Source organism: Littorina saxatilis, linkage group LG9, assembly GCF_037325665.1.
Source record: "Littorina saxatilis isolate snail1 linkage group LG9, US_GU_Lsax_2.0, whole genome shotgun sequence".
Lineage (NCBI taxonomy): Eukaryota > Metazoa > Mollusca > Gastropoda > Littorinimorpha > Littorinidae > Littorina > Littorina saxatilis.
Genome location: NC_090253.1, coordinates 42,009,066 through 42,030,786, shown reverse-complemented (window position 1 = coordinate 42,030,786; position 21,721 = coordinate 42,009,066). Strand labels below are relative to the sequence as shown.

Genomic DNA, 21,721 nt, shown 5'->3' with positions numbered 1-21,721 from the left:
TGACACAATTTGTTTGTATAATAATAATGCAGAACTTTGTAGTACAGTGGTACCTGTGATGAAAGGACACCTGTCATGGTATCATACATGGCTCGCCGAGACTACAATACGTTTGATCTATTCACGCGTCACGTGTTTCCGCCCAGCACTTTTCTGGGAGCTAGCACATGGCGGCTAGAAGACATGTTAGAATCCTGATGAGTTGAAATTAAAGTTCTATACTTGAACGGACCCGTTTCAGTATTTATGAGTGCATGGACAGCATGACATCATGACATGGTGGCAGCGGTGGGATTAATCTTTGAGTGATTAGCGTGCGACATATCACAGAAAGACCAAGATGCCAGGATTCAAACCACCAGAAAATTTTGACTTTCGACAGCCAGCCGGGTGGCAAGCGTGGAGAGAGAGATTTGCTAGATTTCGTCTCGCGTCAAAACTCAACAAGGAGGACGGAGATGTACAGGTTAGCAGTTTTATTTACGCAATGGGGGCACAAGCGGAGAGCATTTTTAAACAATTTGCTCTGACAGCAGAACAACAGAAAAGTTTTGACATTGTGGCGCAACGGTTTGACACCCACTTCACCCCCAAACGAAATCTCATTCACGAGAGAGCGCTGTTCCACCAGAGAAGCCAACAACAAGGTGAAACTATCGAAGAATATGTTCGTGACCTGTTCAAGCTAGCAGAATTCACCGAGTTCCCTGACAGGGATAACACCATACGAGACAGAGTTGTCTTAGGTGTTACAGATCAGAACTTGTCTCAAAAGCTTCAGCTCGAACCAGACCTAGATTTGGACAAGGCAGTGACGATGGCTCGCCAGCACGAGCAAGTAAAGGCACAGATGGCAGAGCAGCGTGGCGTCAGCAGCAACGTGGACGAAGTCAACAAATCCAGTGTTGGCGGCAGCAGTTTCCAGAGAGGAAGAGGCCGTAACCATGGTCACCGAGGCGGCGCTCAAGGTTTCTCCGGCCATCGCGGCAGCAGCTCAAGTCATCGCGGCGGCAGCTCAAGTCATCGCGGCGGCAGCACAAGTCAGCGCGGCGGCAGACAGTCAGGCCAACGTTCGTGCTACAAGTGTGGTAACAGTCCACACGAAAGAGGTACAGTCTGTCCAGCAATGGGGAAAACTTGTCGAGCCTGTGGTAAATCTAACCATTTTCAGTCTGTGTGCCGGTCCAAGCAAACACTGGACAATCTCACTAACTCTGAACAGGGCGAGAAGTTCTTTTTGGGTAGTCTAGAAACCACAGAAAACGAACCACCATGGAGAGTTTCCCTTAGCATAGGAAATAGGGTGGTCAATTTCAAAATAGACACAGGGGCTGATGTATCTGTCATTTCGGAATCTGAGTTCAAAAAGATGAGTCCAAGACCCAAACTTCACACTAGTCATGCCAAACTAGAGTCCCCGGGAGGTCCTGTTGAGAACATGGGTCAGTTTGTAGCGCAAACAAGCTTTAAGGGAAAGCGTACAACCTTCAGAGTTTACGTTTTGAGAGGGGAAACAGATAGTCTCCTCAGCAGGAGCACAGCTTTGAAGCTAGGTCTAGTTAAGAGGCTAGATGAAATGAACAACTTAGCATTTGGGGACATAGGCGTCCCAGTCAAATGTGATCCAATCAAGATCGTTCTGAATGAAGACGCAGAACCGTACAGCATTTCAGTTCCGAGACGCGTTCCGATTCCGTTGTTACCAAAAGTTGAGAGAGAACTTCAACGCATGCTTTCGGATGGCATCATAGAAAAGGTCACCGAACCGACAGACTGGTGTGCACCGATCGTGCCAGTATTGAAAAAGAATGGAAACGTTCGCATCTGTGTTGATTTGAAGCGTTTGAATCGGTCGGTCAAGCGGGAGCGCTACACACTTCCAACGTTGGAAGACATGACACACAAACTCGCAGGGGCGAAAGTTTTTACAAAACTCGATGCGACTTCCGGTTTCTGGCAAATTCCTCTACAGGAAGAGTCAGCAAAACTGACAACGTTCATGACGCCATTTGGAAGGTTTTACTTCAAACGGTTGCCGTTCGGGATTTCACTTGCACCCGAAATCTTCCAAAGAACCATGGAAGACATGCTTCAAGGCATAGACGGAGTCGTTTGCTTCATGGATGATGTCGTTGTCAGTGGCGACTCTGAGGCAGAGCATGATGAACGTCTCAGGCAGGTTCTAGAGCGCGTAAGACAGGCGGGGCTCAAGCTGAACAAAGAAAAGTGTGAGTTTCGGAAAACGAAGCTTGACTTTCTGGGTCACACGATCAGCCAAGACGGCATTCAACCTGATCTGTCAAAGGTCAAGGCTATCATAGAGATGACAGAGCCTCAAGACGTGAGCGAGTTGCGTCGGTTTCTCGGGATGGTTAACTACCTCGGTCGGTTCATTCCAAACCTCGCGGACATACTTAAGCCACTGAACGCGCTTCTTCACAAAGATACACAGTGGATCTGGGATAGTGAACAGCGACAGGCGTTCGAGCAGGTGAAAAAGAGTATCACAAACGCACCAACGCTGGCGTTCTACGAGTTAGGTCGCGAAACAGTCGTGTGTTCAGATGCAAGCAGCTATGGCTTAGGCGGAGTCCTATACCAAGTGTATGAAGGCGAACTCAAACCTGTCGCGTTTTGTTCGCGAACACTCACATCAGCAGAATGCAAATACGCGCAGATCGAAAAAGAATGTCTTGCTGGGGTCTACGCGTGCGAAAAATTTCAAAGGTATCTTACAGGGTTACCGGAATTCAAGCTGATTACAGATCACAGACCTTTGGTTCCGCTGATTAACAAAAAGGATCTCACAGACACTCCTTTGCGGTGTCAGCGTATGTTGATGCGACTGATGCGTCACAACGTTGTCGCGGAATATGAACCAGGGAAAAATCTGGTTGTCGCCGATGCTCTGTCCAGATCTCCACTGGCAGAGACAGAGAGTCCAGAACAGAACACACTTGAAACAGATGTTCAAGTACATGTAGACGCGGTTCGCGCATCGTGGTCGGTCTCAGATGAAAAGCTAGAAGCTCTCAGAAAAGCAACACAAGAAGACGTTACGCTTCAAACAGCGTTAGAGTACACGCGATCGGGCTGGCCGCAATACAAAGAAGACGTGAAACTTGCGGCTCGTGAGTTTTACAGTGTCAAAGATGAACTGAGCGATCATGATGGATTACTAGTCAGAGGGTCAAGGATAGTAATCCCATTCTCCCACAGAAAAGATATTCTGGGCAAAATTCATGACGGGCATCAGGGCATTCAAAAATGCAGAGAAAGGGCAAACCAGTGTGTTTGGTGGTCAGGCATGGGTCAGGAAATCAAGGAAATGGTGGGGAGGTGTAGACATTGCTTAGAAAGCAAACCAACACAGCGAAAGGAACCTTTGATTACTTCAAAGTTACCTGAGTACCCATTTCAGAAAGTAGGGGTAGATCTACTAGCATTCAGGGGAGAGAACTACCTGTCATACGTAGACTACTACTCTCGCTTCATTGAGATTGAGCAGTTGTCCAGGGAAACAGCAGAAGAAGTGATCGGCAAGCTGAAAGACTTGTTCTCCAGACACGGGGTTCCAGAAATTGTGGTGTCGGACAATGGTACCCAATTCACGTCAGAAAAGTTTCAAGACTTCAGACACTCGTGGGGCTTCACGCACGTGACAAGCAGTCCACGGTATCCCCAGAGCAATGGTGAGGCGGAACGATCTGTGCAGACGTCCAAAACAATCTTGAAACAAAGCGATGTTGCCTTAGCCTTGCTATCCTACAGGGCTACCCCAATCCCATCACTTGGTGCAAGCCCAGCCGAGTTGGCGTTTGGGCGACAGCTTAGAACTCGTCTCCCAAGTCTCCCCAAATCCCTCATACCCCAAACACCTGTGGCGAAGGATTTCAAAGAACGGGACAGACAAGCAAAGCAGCAACAAAAAGAGAACTATGACCGTAGACATGGTGTCCAGTCTCTTCCCACCCTCGAGCCGGGTGAGACTGTCAAAATAAAGATCGACGGCGAAGACGGATGGCGACAGTCCGGACGTGTAGTTGAGCAGTGTGCCACTAGATCGTACGTGGTTCAAACACCGACAGGTAGACTGAGACGAAACAGACGACACCTTCGTCGGGCCCCAACAGGCGATGAGGTGCAGATTCGAGATGAAACTGTTCCAAAATCTCCTGCGGCAGGTGATTCTGGCGGCGCAGAGACTGTTGAACTTGAACTGCCAGATCCTCCAGATGTTGAAACTTCTCAGCCTGTTCGTACCAGGAGTGGCAGGGAAGTCAAACTTCCACTACGGTTTCAGTGAAAACATTTGTTTCCATACTACGCGAAAGAGTCAGTGTAGTCACTTCTAGTCACATTCACTTTGGTGTGAAGTCGTGGTGCTTTTGTTTAAGTTTTAAGTCAGAGACACTGATGAGAAACTCAGTGCCCTGTTTGAGTCATTGTGTAGTTAAGTGTGCAAAAGGAACTTGCTTACATAACAAGAAATACTTTTAATTTCTGTCGTTAGAAATGTTAAACTTAATTAAAGTAAAAATATTCAACTTAAAAAGAAAAGTGTCCATTTAAAGAAAGGGGGATGTCATGGTATCATACATGGCTCGCCGAGACTACAATACGTTTGATCTATTCACGCGTCACGTGTTTCCGCCCAGCACTTTTCTGGGAGCTAGCACATGGCGGCTAGAAGACATGTTAGAATCCTGATGAGTTGAAATTAAAGTTCTATACTTGAACGGACCCGTTTCAGTATTTATGAGTGCATGGACAGCATGACATCATGACAACACCCTTGGGACCAGCCAAAAGTGTCCCTACATTGCAGGTGGCCTTTCATGACAGGTATACTTTGGTAGAGATAATATAACAGCTGGGACAAGAGAAGGTGTCCTTTTAAGGCAGGTGTCCTCTCATGGGAGGGTCCACACATCGCAGGTACTGCTGTACAGAACAATGATACATAGATTGTAATCTAATTGTTTATTTCTGTGTTTAGAACAAGTTTTCAGACCTGTATAACCGTGCACAAGAAAAGTGCTACACCATTTGCATCCCACAGACCACCAGTATTCTGGGCACTGACATCAACAAGGATTTTGCAGGTAACAGTTTAGCCTTCGCCGGTGATCCTTGGTCCGTGTGGACCTAGATAGTCTTGAGTCGAGCGTTTGAAAATGCCTGAGCCTGAAGGCGGGTGTAACTTACACCTCTTGGTATCAGTCTGCCTTAGAGATGAGGAGGACAGTTTGCCGGATGGCCAGAATAGCGCGCTGCATTTTCCTGCATAGAACTAAAGCGCGTCTGCCGCGATGGTGCCTGAGCTAAACATTGGCGGGCACTGCTCACAGCTCGGCACACGGCACCAGAAACATTCCCCGTCCCTTCAACTCTCTCGCCACCACCCGCCCTACCCTTGGTCTCATGCCTGTGGAAGGGTGTTTAATTTAGTTGGAATTTTTTTAATGAGCTTTTAAGAATGCCTCAGGCACCTATAATAGTAAAAAGCTCTTCTCTTATGTCCTATTTTTTATTTTAAAAAGGTCATATTTAGACTACAAACATCGTGGGGCCATGCGGACCCATGTTTCTCAAAGAAGGAAATGAGAAGCATGGGTCCGCACGGCCCCACGATGACTTCCGTGTGTAGTCGATAACCCGGACGGGCGAAGGTTAGTCAGCAAAAAGAGACATAACAGAGTTGTATCCTTTGTCTTTAAAACAAACAACTTTTTGTTAACATTGTCCTTTAATTCCTCTTGGTCAAGTTTTATGGATCATTTTTTCACTCCCCCACTCTCCCTTCTGTTATTTACAGGTTTGGTAAGGTTTAACTTTAATGCTGGTATTAACAAATGAAACAAAATTGCCTTCTGTGAATATTCCTTCTGTCAGTTTAGTATGTTGCTCAGGTACAGTACTGCTTTGCAATTTTCACCCCAGACCTTTGTCTGCAGTATTGAAGTAACTTTTTGTCATCTTATGTTGACATCTTATGTATTGTTTTGTTTCAGAGACTCACATACTGAAACCATCGCCATACTTTCAAGGGTACGTACGCACTCTTTAGATGATAGACAGCATGCAGAGACTTCCAGATTCCATCATTCACAATTAAGGGAAAGGCTGGAAACTTTTAAAACTGCGTTAGAAAATTGAGCACACAGTATAGCCTAAAAAATATATGTTGGTTTTGGGTAACGTGACCCCCAAAAATCGGGTTGGTAGGTCGGTTTTTGTTTGTTTTGTTTTTTAGTCTCGGTATGGTTTGCAAAATGTGTCAAAGGTGGGTTTTTTTGGGGGGGGGGGGGGGGGGGGGTATTTTTGAGAAATGAAAAAAAAGTTGTAAGGTCGGCGGGGAAAAATAGGGTCGGTCGGGTTACCCTAAACCAACATATATTTTTGTTTTGCCTAATACATATATGGGGATAAGAAGGCATAGCCTCATGATGTGCCTCCTGATGAAAACAAAAATACAGGGCACAACCAGCTGCATTTATACCAGTGTCAAGATTCTCTCTCTCGCTTTCTCTCTCTCTCTCTCTCTCTCTCTCTCTCTCTCTCTCTCTCTCTCTCTCTCTCTCTCTCTCTCTCTCTCTCTCTCTCTCTCTCTCTCTCTCTCTCTCTCTCTCTCTCTCTCTCTCTCTCTCTCTTTTCATCTCCCATTTGACTCTCATGGAGAGTTGCTTTTGTTGCAGGCAGCTACTGACATTGACAAGTCATGGCAACCACAGCAAAACAGTAACACTTGCCAATGATGGCTGCAGTATCTCTACAGGTGAAGGTAGGACTAAGAGGCATATATGTCATGTTTGAGGCATCCAGCATTTATATATTGTTGTCTTTAGGTTTGATAATAAGTGGGTGTGTGACACTGCCTATGAAACACACATAACATGCAAGAATGACAAGAAAGAAAAGAGGACAAATTGAACAAGCCTTTTATTTTTAAAGCTGTTTTTGTTGAAAATTATGTCTTATTGTTTGATATTCAAAAGTGTATTGACACAAAGTTCTGTGAACAATTGTCGATTTTGGTAAATTGAAAACTATTGTCTCATTGTTTGATATTCATCATTTTATGGACTCAAAAGTTCTGTGAAAATTGTCGATTTGTAGAGCTATGAGCTTGTTTTGGTGTGGACTTCAGCACCGTGTTTTTTCTCTTTATCCGTATATTGTTGACCCCCTTATTTAATACAAGTATGTTTTTTGTTAGGAATACAACGACCAGAGCGCTCATACAAAATCTGTTTGTATGGTACACCCATAGTCTTAGTACAGTAAAACCTGTCTATAACGACTGCCCAAGGGACAGACCAGTAGAGGTCATGACAGACAGGTGGGTCACTATGGAAAGGTGAATTATGTAGACAGAGAAAACCCTTATCAGGGATTCTTGGGGGGTGGTCGTTGTGGAGCGGATGGTCATCACGAAGAGCTGGTTGCCAGGGCAGGTTTGACTGAAATTTGAAAAAAAGTTTGATATTTTGTACTGACATCTGAATATGTTCAAGTAGTTTTATTTGTTTAATTGTTCGGTTTTCCTGTTACAGGTTTCCCGTCCAAAGTGATTGCGAGAATTGTCAATGAGGAGCTTGCCTACAACAAGGTAGAGATCCAGTCAAACTCGTAGTGTTAACAGAAAAATGTGGCCATATATAATTCCAAGTATGGGCGCAGCCAGGAATGTTGATTATAGTTGAAGAATGTATCTGTCCTGTGTGGTGCGTACATGCTTATCTGGCCTTCCTGATATTTCTTTTCTAACAGAAACATGTGCGAATAATCATGGGCAAAGACATCTGGATGTACACAAATGACATATCCAAACTTTCACTCTTTCCAAAGGGTTATGGATCTAAATTCTAATGCATGCTGAAGTGTGAAAATAACATGCAAAAAAAGTTCTGGTTTATTGTTAATTTATTTCTGATGCGTGTGTGTGCGTTGCTACTGTTCCAGGAATATGACCAATACAGAGTTCTTATTCTTGATCAGCCTCTGGATCCCAAATTTCAGGTAAGTTGTTTCAACCATGTAATAAAACACTGTAAGTCTCAATATCGATGAACTGTTAATGTGCAGGCATTTTTTCTCTCTATATTATCCAATCAAGTTGGGTTTTTGAGTCACTTGAGAAAAAGTGACTCTATGTAATCGGTCAGTGTTAGTCTGTCCGGCCGGCCGTAGACACCACCTTAACGTTGGACTTTTCTCGGAAACTATCAAAGCGATCGGGCTCATATTTTGTTTAGTCGTGACCTCCAATGACCTCTACACTTTAACGATGGTTTCGTTGACCTTTGACCTTTTTCAAGGTCACAGGTCAGCGTCAAAGGAAAAATTAGACATTTTATATCTTTGACAAAGTTCATCGGATGTGATTGAAACTTTGTAGGATTATTCTTTACATCAAAGTATTTACATCTGTAGCCTTTTACGAACGTTATCAGAAAAACAAGGGAGATAACTAGCCTTTTCTGTTCGGCAACACACAACTTAACGTTGGGCTTTTCTCGGAAACTATAAAAGTGACCGGGCTCAAATTTTATGTGAACGTGACTCATTGTGTTGTGAATAGCAATTTCTTCCTGTCCATCTGATGCCTCATATAATATTCAGAACTGCGAAAGTGACTCGATCGAGCGTTTGCTCTTCTTGTCTTGTTTCTTTTGTCTTTAATGGGAGGGAGGGGTGGGGGGTGGGTGGGTATGGTATGGTTTTGTGGCAGGTGTTCCAGTTTTCTCACTTTCTGTTAGCAGTATTTAACATTAAATTACATATCTTATCCCAATTCACATATATAGCAATTTACTTCAGTTTAGTGCTAGAACACTGAAAACTACGCTCCACCCTGGTAGGGGGGGAAGTAACCCTACAAATAGAACAGCCTTGACGGTCACATGACAATGCCAGGTCAAGGTTACCTCCCAACATGCATTGCACATGCGTGTTCTCGCCGCCATCTTATTCATTCCACTCTTCAGCGTTAGCGTCTAAGGACGTGTTTTGGATTACCCTCGGGCTATTTTGTTAGCCCACTGCTTCTTTGGCAGTCTACACCCTGGTTACGTCAGTATCTTAGCTTTCTAGCTGAGATTGGGTGAGATTTTTCCATTTTCTTTCGTATTTGCTTTCGTTTGCCACGAGTTAGTCTTTGTTTACTTTTGTCTGCAAGACTAACGCCAGTATGGCGGACAGTGGGAAGAAGAAACCCAGCTCTAGACAGGTAGCCAATACAGAGTCGCCGTCTAAGAAAGCGGCTAAGAAGCCCAAGGGTTCTAAACCTACAGTTACTGTGTTCGAGCCAGTTTCTCAGAATACTTTCACTGTAGAAATTGACAATCCTAAGAGTCCGGTAATGCCGGCGCTGAAGCAAGAATGCAAGTCAGCGCCGGTTAAGGCTAGCATAGCATCGGAGAAGGAAGATTTGTCAGCAATGTTTGCAACGTTTAGTGATCAAATGAGGTGCATGTTTTCGTCAGAATTGCGCTCGGCGAGCGAACGTTTGCTCTCCCTTTAGGCAGGAACTGTAGACGATCGCTCTCGGTCGAGGGTTAAGGCAGCGCCGTCAGCCACTGTTACGTCGGCCGACGTTCACGCTGAACAACATTCCGGTGAAGACAGAAAGAGTTTCCCTCACCATGCCTCCACTTCCGGATTCAGCAGCTCCATTAAAGGTACTGTGACTGTCCCACAGGGAGATACGCACGGGCGTTCCCTACTTCCGCCCGGCGCCGGGCAGGAAGCCGTGACAAGACAGGAGGCTTGCTCGCATCACGACTTGCAGGGGCCTATACTTAGATCGGAGGACACGCAAGTACCAGTTTGCTATACGGACGCAACATCGGTACAGCGGTCCAAACTTCCGCCACAGGTGCACGAAGTTGTTAAGAGACAGGAGGCTTGCTCGCATCACGACCCGCAGGGGCCTGTACTCTTAACGGAAGACACGCGAATGCCGGTTTGCTCAAAAGCATCCCTAGCACAGCGTTATTCCCTTCCGCCCAGGGGGCAGGAAGTTGTAAGGCAGGAGACTTGCTCGCATCACGACTTGCAGGGGCCTGTACTTACAACATGAGACACGCAAGTGCCGGTTTGCTCGACAAAAGCATCCCTAGCACAGCTCTCCACACTTCCGCCCAGGGGGCAGGAAGTTCTCTCCAGAGAGGATACAAGAAGAGGACATGCCTCACGTGGTACCTCTCTTCCGGATGACACTGCCTATGACTATGACAGTCAATATGGCGGTGCATTTCCGGTAGGCACTTCTGTGCCGGAAGGAGAATCTGAATACGGGGCTTCCCTTTCTGATGAAGATCCCAATTCCCGGCTACCAGACAAGCTTCCCCATGCAGTAGCTTTGGCAGCACAGGTAGCTTCAAGATACTTTGAGGAAGGAGTGGTGTCGGCAACAAGCTTGTCTGCACCACCACCTTCTGCTGTCAGAGATTTTCGCTCAACACAGGGAGAAAAACAAACTTTTAAGTTCCGTGAATCTCCCTCAGTGGCGTATGAGATGTCTAAGATTCTGGCTAAGAATTCCCGGTCGGAATATGTGCCTTTGGACACAGTGCCTCAGCTATCAGCGCACAGTCCGGCACCAGAGTTAGCACTGCCGTGGCTAGCCTCCGCACAGCCAACCCCTTATGTCGGGCAAGCTGCTGCCCGGAAGTTCTATTTGAACTCTATGCCACGCAATCTCTTAGACACTTTTTCTCTACCACGAGCGCCACTTCCGGTGACACCGGAGTTAGCGACACTAGCTTCTCTTTCGGAAACGCTACTCAGGTCCCTCTCCCGTTCTATCGCTATGTCCTTGGAACCATTTGAGTTTCGACAGGACGCGAGCGAAAAGGATGTGACGACGCTGCTCGCTACTTTGGCCAAAGTTTCAGCCGAACAAATGCGTCTTTCTGCGCATCTTTATGCACACGCGGTGCACCCGCGCAGGTCAGCGTTTCTCTCGGGTTCCAGGATCCAAGACAAAGCCACGCTTGAGGCTCTCAAGTTATCCCCGTTCACGGAGGGTTCCTTGTTGGGACAGCCGTCGCTCGACGCGCTTCACAAGCAAACCCGGGACGATCGGGATTTAGCTATAGCCAAGATAGCGCAACACGGCTTTCCAAAGCCTCAGAGCAAGAGCTACGGACCGCCTAAACCTTCCGCCTCTTCGGCGAATAGGGGCAGGTCAGCACAAGCCAGCTCTTCTTCACGAGGACGGGGAAGAGGCGCGCCTTACCCTAAGAAGAAGCCGTCTTTCGGCAATTCAAGGGGGTCGGGACGCAAAGCACACCCCCAATGATGCGACCCCGAACCACTTGCCCACGCAACCACCACGCCTTTGGTGGCAAGGCGGCCTGTCACGGTCCCTTACTCTTTGGTCACTAAAGGTAAACAGTCAGTGGATAGTGGGTATAGTGCATGCGGGGTTCAGACTACTCTGGAGTTCCACCGTTGTTCAAGTTTCCTGTTATACTGGAAGCAAAAATGGCGATACAAACAGAAGTCTAGTCTCCTCTGAACAGATTTCTGAGACAGATCAAGTTGACAATGGAGACACCAGCGTCAGTCAGAGACGCACTCAGGCCGGGACCATGGATCTCACAGGGAGTTCTCATCACTCCCCTTCCCACACAGGAGGATTTGTTCACAGATGCTTCCCTGTCAGGCTGGGGTGCTCATCTTTCTCACCACACAGCCTCAGGCACGTGGACAACAGGTCAAGCCCTCTTACACATCAATGTGCTTGAGTTAGAGGCTGTAGCCCACGGTCTCCAGAGCTTTCTATCGCTGGTGGCAGGCAAACATGTTCGTCTTCACACAGACAATTCAACTGTTGCAGCCTACATAAACAAACAGGGCGGTTCCCGCTCTCTCATGCTTTCACTCAAAGCATGCCAAATTCTGAAGTGGTGTCACCAGCATCAGATCACGTTATCAGCAAAATATCTGCCGGGAAAACTGAATGTTTTGGCAGACTCGCTCAGTCGATCCTCGAAAGTACTCCACACGGAGTGGACAATCACCCACCACGCTCTCCAGCGGCTTTGGGTGCAGGTGGACAAACCGATAGTCGATCTTTTTGCAACCCGGTTCTCAAGGAGGCTACCAGTGTTCATATTCCCGTTTCCGGGCCCGGAAGCCTGGGAAGTGAATGCACTGGAAGTCGACTGGACAGGACTCACAGCTTATGCTTTCCCACCATTCCAACTTCTCGAAAAAGTGCTGAGGAAAGCAGAGTTGGAACGACCATCCCTGATTCTAGTCGCTCCAATGTGGTCGAGTCAGCATTGGTTTCCGGATCTCCTCCGCTTAGCAGAAGGTCCTCCCATTCCTCTAAACCTGGAAAAGGGAAAATTACTGCAACCATGCACCGGCATTCAGCACGAGAACCCACAGTCCCTGCTCCTTCACGCATGGAGACTGTGAGAAGATCCCTGCGTCGGTCGGGCGCCTCGGACGGGACACTCGATTTGGTTCAAAAAGCGCACAGGACTTCTACGAGCTCAGTGTACGCTTCCCATTGGACAGCCTGGGTTAAATGGTGCGCGGAGAATCAGGTCAGTTCTGTTTCCTCGCATTCTATGCAGGTAGCTAATCACTTATCTTGGTTAGCAGCTCAGGGCAGCTTTCCCTCGTCTCTTCGAGTTAGACGTTCTGCTATTTCGGCTACGCTAAGGCAGTTGGGTCACAACATTAACCTCAGCGGTTTTATCGCTAGTGTCCTGAAAGGTGCGTCGATAGGTTTTGCTAGAATCAGAGCCCCAGTTCCTGCTTGGGATCTCTTCCTTATTCTAGAATTCTTAAGATCGCAAGATTTTGAGCCGTTGCAATCAGCAAGCTTAGTTAATCTTACCCGTAAGACACTTTTGCTTGTTCTTTTGGCCACTGCAAGAAGAGGCAGTGAAATTCATGCCCTCTCAGGCTTATCTAGAGACATAGCTTTTGAAAAAGATGGCTCTATTTCTTTACGTTTTAGGCCGGATTTTCTAGCCAAAAACCAGAAGCTTCCCCCATAATCAGAATTCTTCCTCTTAGCAAAATTCTGGCGCCAGGAGACCCCGATTTGTCTAACTGCCCAGTTCGAGCTCTTAGCAGTTATCAGAGCTAAACAGCAGAAGCTTCTTTTCTTATCTCTGAACACTGCTAGAGACAAAGACATATCTAAGGTAACTCTTGCTAAATGGGTCTCAACGCTGATCAAACAAGCGTATGAGTGGTGGCACAAAAAGAAAGGGGGGGGGGGGGCAGTCAGTTCTCCCTCTTAACGTCGGCAAGGACGCATGAGGCAAGATCCTGGGTTACTTCCCCCCCTACCAGGGTGGAGCGTAGTTTTCAGCGTTCTAGCACTGAACTGAAGTAAATTGCTATATGTGAATTGGGTAAGTATATTAATCAAATGAAAATTTATTCTTAAAATTTTCAATTTTATGGTTTCAAATGGAAACATGTAAAACACATATTTGAAATATTTTTGTGTTTTTGTTTGACACCTATTCCACTTTGTAATGTTTTGGTTTGCGAAAGAACTGGTGTGTGGAATGCAAGGTATTTGTGTGTAAATCTAAACAACGAAGTGACTGTGGTAAGATGAACTTGTATTTGTGTGTGCTTTTATGCCCTGAACTGGCTATCTGGGAAATGGGGATACTTAGAAATTGTAAAAAATTGAATAACAAAAATGTATGAGTCATGCAGTCTCATCTTTTTTTCAGCCACAGACATCTGAGGATGACAGCAGCAAACACAAGCTTCCAGAACAGTGTGTCTCTGCCAAAGAGTGAGTGATGTTTATTTAGGGTGTGTGTGTTTGAGTGTGAGGGTGAATGTGTGAGCATGTAATAAACGATTTAAAAAAAAACCTCAGGTTTGTATGGGTTGCTTTTCCTCGGACAAATAACTTCACACGTGCTCCTGTCCATGTGTTTCCGACACACCCCGTGCTAGTGATTTGCCAACCCCCCCAGTGTTTGTCTGAGTAAAAAGCAAGGGCATTCACTCTTTCACAACCCATACAAACCCCACAGAGTTATTTTGAAATTCGTCTGTTGGAACTGAAACATCCATGGTGGTCTGAGGTACTTTGCAATTTGGACACTGAGAGTGAGACAGTAATGGTTAGATAAGAGATTGGTCATGACAGTGTTTGGGCGTGGCGCGTGTGTGTGTGTGTGTGTGTGTGTGTGTGTGTGTGTGTGTGTGTGTGTGTGTGTGAGTGAGTGTGATGTGGCCAGGGGTTGTGAAAAGGGGCGATTAGTAAATCTTCAGTATTTAAGAGGGCATGTGATACTGTGAATGTATCAATAAGTCAAAGTCTAAAAATGAATTAGTTATACATTGTGATGCTTTATTTTGTCATTACACAGAATAACTAGGAGCAGTTTTTAATTTTCAGACACCCGATAGAGATTGTCTTCAGTTTATCTTTTACCTCATTTTCAGATGCAAGAAGTTTCTACAATCCGTCCCGGAATTTGCAAAGGTTTGTGCAGAACATAAGAAGTTGAAAAGAAAGTGTTATTTACAATTGTACAGTATTGTGATGTCTAATAATACGGATCTATAGGACCGGCACGGTTGGCCTAGTGGTAAGGCGTCCGCCCCGTGATCGGGAGGTCGTGGGTTCGAACCCCGGCCGGGTCATACCGAAGACTTTAACATTGGCAATCTAGTGGCTGCTCCGCCTGGCGTCTGGCATTATGGGGTTAGTGCTAGGACGGGTTGGTCCGGTGTCAGAATAATGTGACTGGGTGAGACATGAAGCCTGTGCTGCGACTTGTGTCTTGTGTGTGGCGCACGTTATATGTCAAAGCAGCACTGCCCTGATATGGCCCTTCGTGGTCGGCTGGGCGTTAAGCAAACAAACAAACAAACGGATCTATAGAGGAATACATTTTGCATCCTTCCTCAACAGCTCTGAAGGTGTAAAGAAGAAATGTCATTTGCATGGGTGGGATTCTTCCGGTATATTCCGGAAATCCGGATTCCTAATGTCTCTGGTGATGCTTTTATTGGTTGATAATTATACAAATCCTTCAGCGTCTAGGGGCCCCCAGACCCCCCCCCCCTCCCCCTTAAAATTCTTCAGGATTCATGACATTTTTCAGTCTCACCCATGCATTTGCTACATGTCCTGAAATATACCGCACAAATGTCGGACAAGAAAGCTGTTGAGCTGCTTTTCCTGCTGATATGATGAATCAAAAAACAAGAATTGCAGGTTATTGGAACGTTACATTTACAGTACGTCGACCCACTGGTCTTTGAAGCAAGCAGACAGACAGACAGACAGACAGACAGACAGACAGACAGACACTTATGATACACATAATGAACTTAGCCGTCTATCTGTTTCTGGATTAAATTACATATTCCTACTCCGAATCACATGTAGCATTGACACAATCGGAGATGCTAGGTTCTGAAAAGGCTAACCGTCTAAGGGAAGCAACCCCAACCACAAAAAGTGTAAACGTAGCCTTGGTAATGACCATACACCCGGGGAGTTACCTCCCATCGTGCATGCCATGTCACTACTGCTACTGAACACGTGGTTCATATCATTCGACCTTACAGCTTTCGAGGGAGCAGGTTGTTGATTTTTGGGCTCCCCTGTGGCTGCGCTGTTTGGTGTTGTTTTGACACCCACCGGCCACGTTACCGTCTATCTTGCCTCCTGCTTCGTAGTTGGTGAGCTCTTTCCATTTTGGTCATTATTTTGACAGGAAATTTGTTGTAGTTGCTGATTTTCGTCCGTGTTTGGACCTGTGATATTTCAGTGACTACTGTTGGCCGCCATTTTTGTTGTCAGCATGAGTTGACAGATTTTGTGGCTAGGCCGATGTATTTTGGAGGTAAACGTAATTTTACCTTCTTACTTGCTTGCTGCTTTGTTTAGTTGGTAAGCTTGTTCCTTCTTGTCTTTAGTTTGACAGGAATTTATCTATAGTTGCTGACTTTTTGTCCGTTTGGACTCCTAAATGCGTTTCAGTAACTTATCTTGTGGCCGCCACTTTCGGTTGCTCAGCTTTCCTGACAGCTTATTTATGTGGCTAGGCCTATGTTATGGTGAGGTTCTCCTTACTTTACCTGCGTTTTTGCCTTCTGCTTTGTTAGTTGGTAAGCCATTTCATATTTCGTCATTACTTTGACAGGAATTTTTGTTATTGCTTAATTTTCGTCCGTTTTGGACTTCTAAATTTTGTCCAGTAACTTATCGCTTGGCCGCCATTTTGTGTATCAGCGTTGCTGACAGTGGTTTACTTGGCTAGGCTTTAGCAGGTATCTACCAGTCCGTAGGACTGGTCGTGGTTTCGGATTTAACATGTTTGTTATGTTTTGTTCGTTACTCTTTCTGCCTCGAACAAACACTTTGTGGGGCAGTCATATACTGTTGTACGTCCTGTTTCTTCTCCTCGCCTTCTCTGCCGTTAGCAGATCAGGTGTTGCAGGTCTGCGTTATCTTTGTGAAGAAATTTTCGCGTTCCAAGCCTGCGTCTTCCGTTGGTCCCGCTGTCTGTGGGCGACGTCACCTTGTTGGCTTCTTTGACGCTTCCGGCCGAGACGTTGTCTAGGGCGGATGTTTTGCTTCTTCGTCTTCTACCGCTGTGGTGGGCGATTCAAGTAAGTCGAGCTGGTCCACAGGCCCTCGTGAGGCCGTCGGACAGTCCCTGCTGGGACACAGCTCTTTTCGGCGGGTTCACGACCCGCAAACCCCTGTTCGGTCGCACCCTGGCTTCACTGAAGACCATTGTGTGGCTGAGCAATGGCGGCAGTTGGTTCCGGCTACTTCTCCGACGTACGCACCCGCTGGGGTCGTTTCCGGAGTTGTCTAGCCGTTTCCGACTGCTGCGCTTCCGGCACTCGCCGGAAGCATAGGTCCCCCGATGTACGCACCCGCTGTGGTCGTTTCCGGGGTTGACCAGGTCCCCCGATGTGCGCACCCGCTGTGGTCGTTTCCGGGGTTGACCGGACGTTGCCCCCCGGGCATTCGTCCTCTGTTCAGTCGCACCCTGGTTTCCTCGAAGACCATTGTGTGGCGGAGCAGTGGCGGTAGCCGTTTCCGGCGCTGCGCTTCCGGCACTCGCTGGAAGCATAGGTCCTCTGACGTACGCACCCGCTGTGGTCGTTTCCGGGGTTGACCGGACGTTGCCCCCCGGGCATTCGTCCTCTGTTCAGTCACACCCTGGCTTCCTCGAAGACCATTGTGTGGCGGAGCAATGGCGGTAGCCGTTTCTGGCGCTGCGCTTCCGGCACTCGCTGGAAGCATAGGTCCTCTGACGTACGCACCCGCTGTGGTCGTTTCTGGGGTTGACCGGACGTTGCCTTTAGGGCATTCGGGCTTCCGGCCTCCGTCCTCGCATTCGGCGCTTCCGCTTTTCGCGGTCTCGTCTGGTGCTTTCCGGCTCCGCCCGGATTTACTGCTCTTTTCGCTTCCACTTCCTCCCGGATGTCGGTAGCTGAGGAGCAACACCAGCCCTTCGGGCAGGTGGTGTCTCAGCTCTGGCCGATGTAGTCAGCGTTTCAACCTTCGGTTGTCGCGTCGACTGCCGTTCCGGTTCCTGCAGCTGCAGACTTGCCGTCTTTTCTCTCTTAGCCTGATCGAGGCATGAGTTAGGACGACGTCGGGGGGGACGGATTTCCGGTTTTCCGGTTATGCCGTTTCACCGGCCTTCCACCAGTACGTGGACTTCGGTTTTTTCGCCGGTCGTGTCGGACATTCAGTCTGTCGTCAGCGATTCCACACGTGCTGGTTATTGGGAAAAAGGCTTGACGCTGTCCTCTAAGCTGCGGCAGAGGTCACGTCGAAGGTTTTCCCGGGCGGGGCTTCGGCCTCCTACACTTCCTGTCTGGAAGCATAGGTTCTCCATCACAAGCGCACGTAGTGGCTTGTCTGGGGTTGACCGAGGACTGGCCTACGGGCGTTCGGGTTCCGGCCCCAGTCCTCTTCTGTTCTGTCTCACTCTTGTTCCGTCGTGGGCATTTGTGTTTCACCAGTGCGGCAGCCGTTGTCGGCGTGGTGTTTCCGGTTTTACTGGAAGCATAAGTCCTCCATTTCAAGTACACGTTGCGGTTTTGACTGGAGTTGACAGAGGACTGGCCTACGGGCGTTTGGGCTTCCGGCCTCAGTCTACTCTATGCATCTTTCGCTTCCGTTTTTCGCGGTTTTGTCTGCTGCATTTCCGGCTCTGTTCGGATACACTTCTCCTCTCCCTGACACTCCTTCGGAGGTCGGTGGGTGAGGAACAGCGGCTGGCCTACGGGCATTTAGGCTTTTAGCCTCAGCCGGGGCAGTCTTCACTTTACCTGTTGGGTGTTGCGTTTACTGCCTAGTCAGTTCGGGTGGCCCTGGACGTTTCCCCTATTCACGACCGTCAGTAGGGGGATAAGTCAGGTCTTTTTCCGGTTGGATGGTTTTCCGGTTTCCGGTCATCTCATTCATCAGTTTACCACCAGCAACTGTGACTTCGGTTTACGTTCGTAGCTGAGCTATTCTGGTTCTCAGTCTTTAGTCAGCAATCGAACACGTTCTGGATTTCCGTCGCAGCTCAAGCTTCGGCTCAGGATTTCCCTTGGGTGCATCGACATTGGTGGCTTCCTTGTTGTCGATGTCGGACTTCCGTTCCGTGAAGATAGGATGTTTTTCTACTTCCGGTTCCTTAGTCACCTTTTGTAGGTACCACGGTTTGCAGGTTTTGGCTAGGCCATCTCCTCCCGAAGGTGGTATCTCTAGTGTTTTGGTTCTGCCGCAGTTTCTACTATGGTTCAGTTCCGGAACATGCTCAGCCTTGGCTGGCTTCGGCTACACGGGCTTCACCTTTTGTTCCTTGCTTATTCAGCCTTTGGAACTTGCCTCCTTTCTCTACTCTGTTGGCCAGCCCTTGCTTGGGTGAGCATGGAGCAGATGAGGCTGCCCTTCCTTCTCTACGCTCGTACGGCGGGTGTCGGAGGGACTCGTTTCTTTCGCATTCTCAGTTCCCTGAACAGTCAAAGAGAGTCGCTTAAACTTGGCCTGCAGTAGAGATTCAGTCGAGTAGAGATCACCAGGTCTCTGACTGCTTTACAAAGGTTGAAGGAAGGTAGGGCTAGCATACTCAGAAACATGCTTAGCAGAAGCATGCTCATTCCTCTGGTTAAGCTAAGCTGGCAGCCAATAGGCAGCCTTGGCCGGGCAACAGCCATTCCACGTTGCGGCGATGGTGGTTGTTGCCTTCCCGTTTCTTGTGGCTTGTGGGGTTCTCTGGCTTCAGGTTACCCCTGTTTGGCCACAAACGTTCGGACTTTGGTCCTTGTTGTCGTTCATCGAGTCGGACTCTGTCTTTCTCTAGTGATCAGACGCGTTCTGGTGTTTCGTCCAAACTTAAGGTTCACTTGAGTTGGCCTCGGAAGTTACATTCAGGTTTTCCTGAGGGGGCATTGTCTTGGACAATGGATGTTTGAGGAGTAGTTCTTTGTGGCTTTCCTCCCCTCTCTCAGGTTTTGGCTACTCTTCTCCTTCGGGCAGAGGTTTAGTTAAGGTTCGGTTCCTGTGACTTCAGTCTTGGGCCTTTCCTCTCTTCTTCCTCATCTTAGTATGAGGCGAGTCCGGATGACGTCTGTCGGGTCGGGTTTCCTTACAGTCGCCCGGCTACAAAAGGCAACTTTGTCTAGGGCGGTTGTCCGTTTTTCTCCGCGTTGGACTCTGTCTTCAGACAGGGACAGACGCGCTCTGGGTTTCTGGCCAAACTCAGGTAGGCTCTTGATTTGGCTAGGAAGTTAACTGCCTGTTTTTTCCCTGAGAACTCTGGTTTCGGGAGTCTTATGGCTGGCTGGCTTCACGGTTTACGTTTACCAGTCTTGGTTTTCTGCTTTCGGTTTTTGATTCACTCTCGATTACCGTCAAGCAGACTGTTTTGGGAACATTCTGGCTTTTAGCCATTTTGTTTATGGTTGCCAGTCACATCGGTTTTTGACCACCGTGGGTCCTCACTTCCGGTAGCTTACGCACAGTCGTAAGTGGCTGCTGTCGGGTGCTACCTCTCTCCCTGCGTTCGCAGGGACTGGTAGGGGATAACTGGCGACCTTCTATTTGTGAGTTTTCTCTTCGAGGTGGACTCTGGTACTTAGTGCTTGGATGTCTCTCTCTCGCTCTTTCGTGGGGATTGGTCACTCTTATTTTGAGCTGACTTCTTTCTCACAAGCCTTTTGGGCTTTACTACATCCCAAGGTTTGCAGACTTTGGCATGGTTGTCTTAAGGTCACCGCGGGGGTTCGTCCTTCTCAGTTGAGGGGACAACCTTACGCACGGATCTTCTCAGGACATTAGCATTTCCTTCCAGAAAAGGGGGGGGGGGAAGCTTGTCTTTCCCTTGGCTCGCCAGGGTTATTAATCCAAGGCTTGGGTCTATTCCTGTGCTGTTTTTTACGGCTAGGAGATTGGAAGAAGTGCTGAGCACAGCTTTCTGGATCTCTGAGGTTGTCTCTTTCGCTTTGCCTGAGATACTTCTCGGCTGTCAATCAGGACTTTCCTTGGTTCCCTCACTGCCTGTTGGCAGTGGGCCAGCCCTGGCAAAGGCTTTTGAGTGGGTTAGATTTTCTTTCCCACTGGGACCGCCCTGATTCTTTGGCAGCGGTCCAGGTTTTTGGCAAGGTTTTTTGAGTGAGTTAGATTTTTCTTTCCCACCGCCTTGTTTTTGTAATCTGCTACATGTGATTCGGAGTAGGAATATGTAATTTAATCGAAAATTTTATTGTAAATTTTCATTTAATAAATATACCTACCCGAATCACATAGTATATTCCCTCCCGCCAACCCCGCTTTTGATTTGGAGAATTTATTCTTTAGGTCGAATGATATGAACCACGTGTTCAGTAGCAGTAGTGACATGGCATGCACGATGGGAGGTAACTCCCCGGGTGTATGGTCATTACCAAGGCTACGTTTACACTTTTTGTGGTTGGGGTTGCTTCCCTTAGACGGTTAGCCTTTTCAGAACCTAGCATCTCCGATTGTGTCAATGCTACATGTGATTCGGGTAGGTATATTTATTAAATGAAAATTTACAATAAAATTTTCGATTTCTGCTGATATGATGAGGATGATGAGGATGATGATGAGGATGATGATGATGATGGTGATGATTTGTGATGATTCGTGATGATGATGACGACGACAATTGAGGAGGGAGTTGATGATGAGGATGATGAGGATGATGATTTGTGATGATTCGTGATGATTCGTGATGATTTGTGATGATGATGACGACGACGACAATTGAGGAGGGAGTTGATGATGATGATGATGATGATGATGATGATGATGATGATGATGATGATGATGTGCCTTTTCCAGGTCTTGGAGAGAGTGGAAGACCAACTCAAGCTGTTCAACTCCAACTACATGGTGCTACCAGACTACCTCATGGAGGCTGCATCACGCCTGGCTGACATCAGCGCTGAGGCCGTTGAGGTGTGTTGGGCATGTAGAGGGGGGGGGGGGGGGGGGGGGGGGGTGGGGTGGTGGGGAGGGGGGATGTGTTGGGGGGGGGGGGGGTGTAAAAATGGTTTTTTTTTTTCTTTTTTTCTCACCTTCTTTTTTCTTTTCTCTTCTAAATTTGGATAATATTTTGTATAAAATGTACGGATTGTTTTTGCTTACTGTGTAAGGGCTTGACTGTCTGCCATGTTCTTCTTGTACATGTGTTAGAAGACACCACCATAAGCCGTAGTCTTGTTG

At 47.5% G+C, this 21,721-nt stretch overlaps 1 protein-coding gene across 1 annotated transcript in view; it reads left to right on the top strand.

Annotated features, from left to right (window-relative positions):
• The window catches only part of LOC138976132 (ankyrin repeat domain-containing protein 27-like), a 36,023-nt gene that overhangs the window by 860 nt on the left and 13,442 nt on the right, over nt 1-21,721 (top strand). The window contains exons 2-9 of the mRNA XM_070348955.1: nt 5,000-5,105; nt 6,015-6,051; nt 6,699-6,784; nt 7,557-7,612; nt 7,966-8,022; nt 13,722-13,786; nt 14,449-14,488; nt 21,338-21,454. Of these exons, the coding sequence (XP_070205056.1) occupies nt 5,000-5,105; nt 6,015-6,051; nt 6,699-6,784; nt 7,557-7,612; nt 7,966-8,022; nt 13,722-13,786; nt 14,449-14,488; nt 21,338-21,454 (564 nt within the window). The remainder of the gene's footprint in view (nt 1-4,999; nt 5,106-6,014; nt 6,052-6,698; nt 6,785-7,556; nt 7,613-7,965; nt 8,023-13,721; nt 13,787-14,448; nt 14,489-21,337; nt 21,455-21,721) is intronic.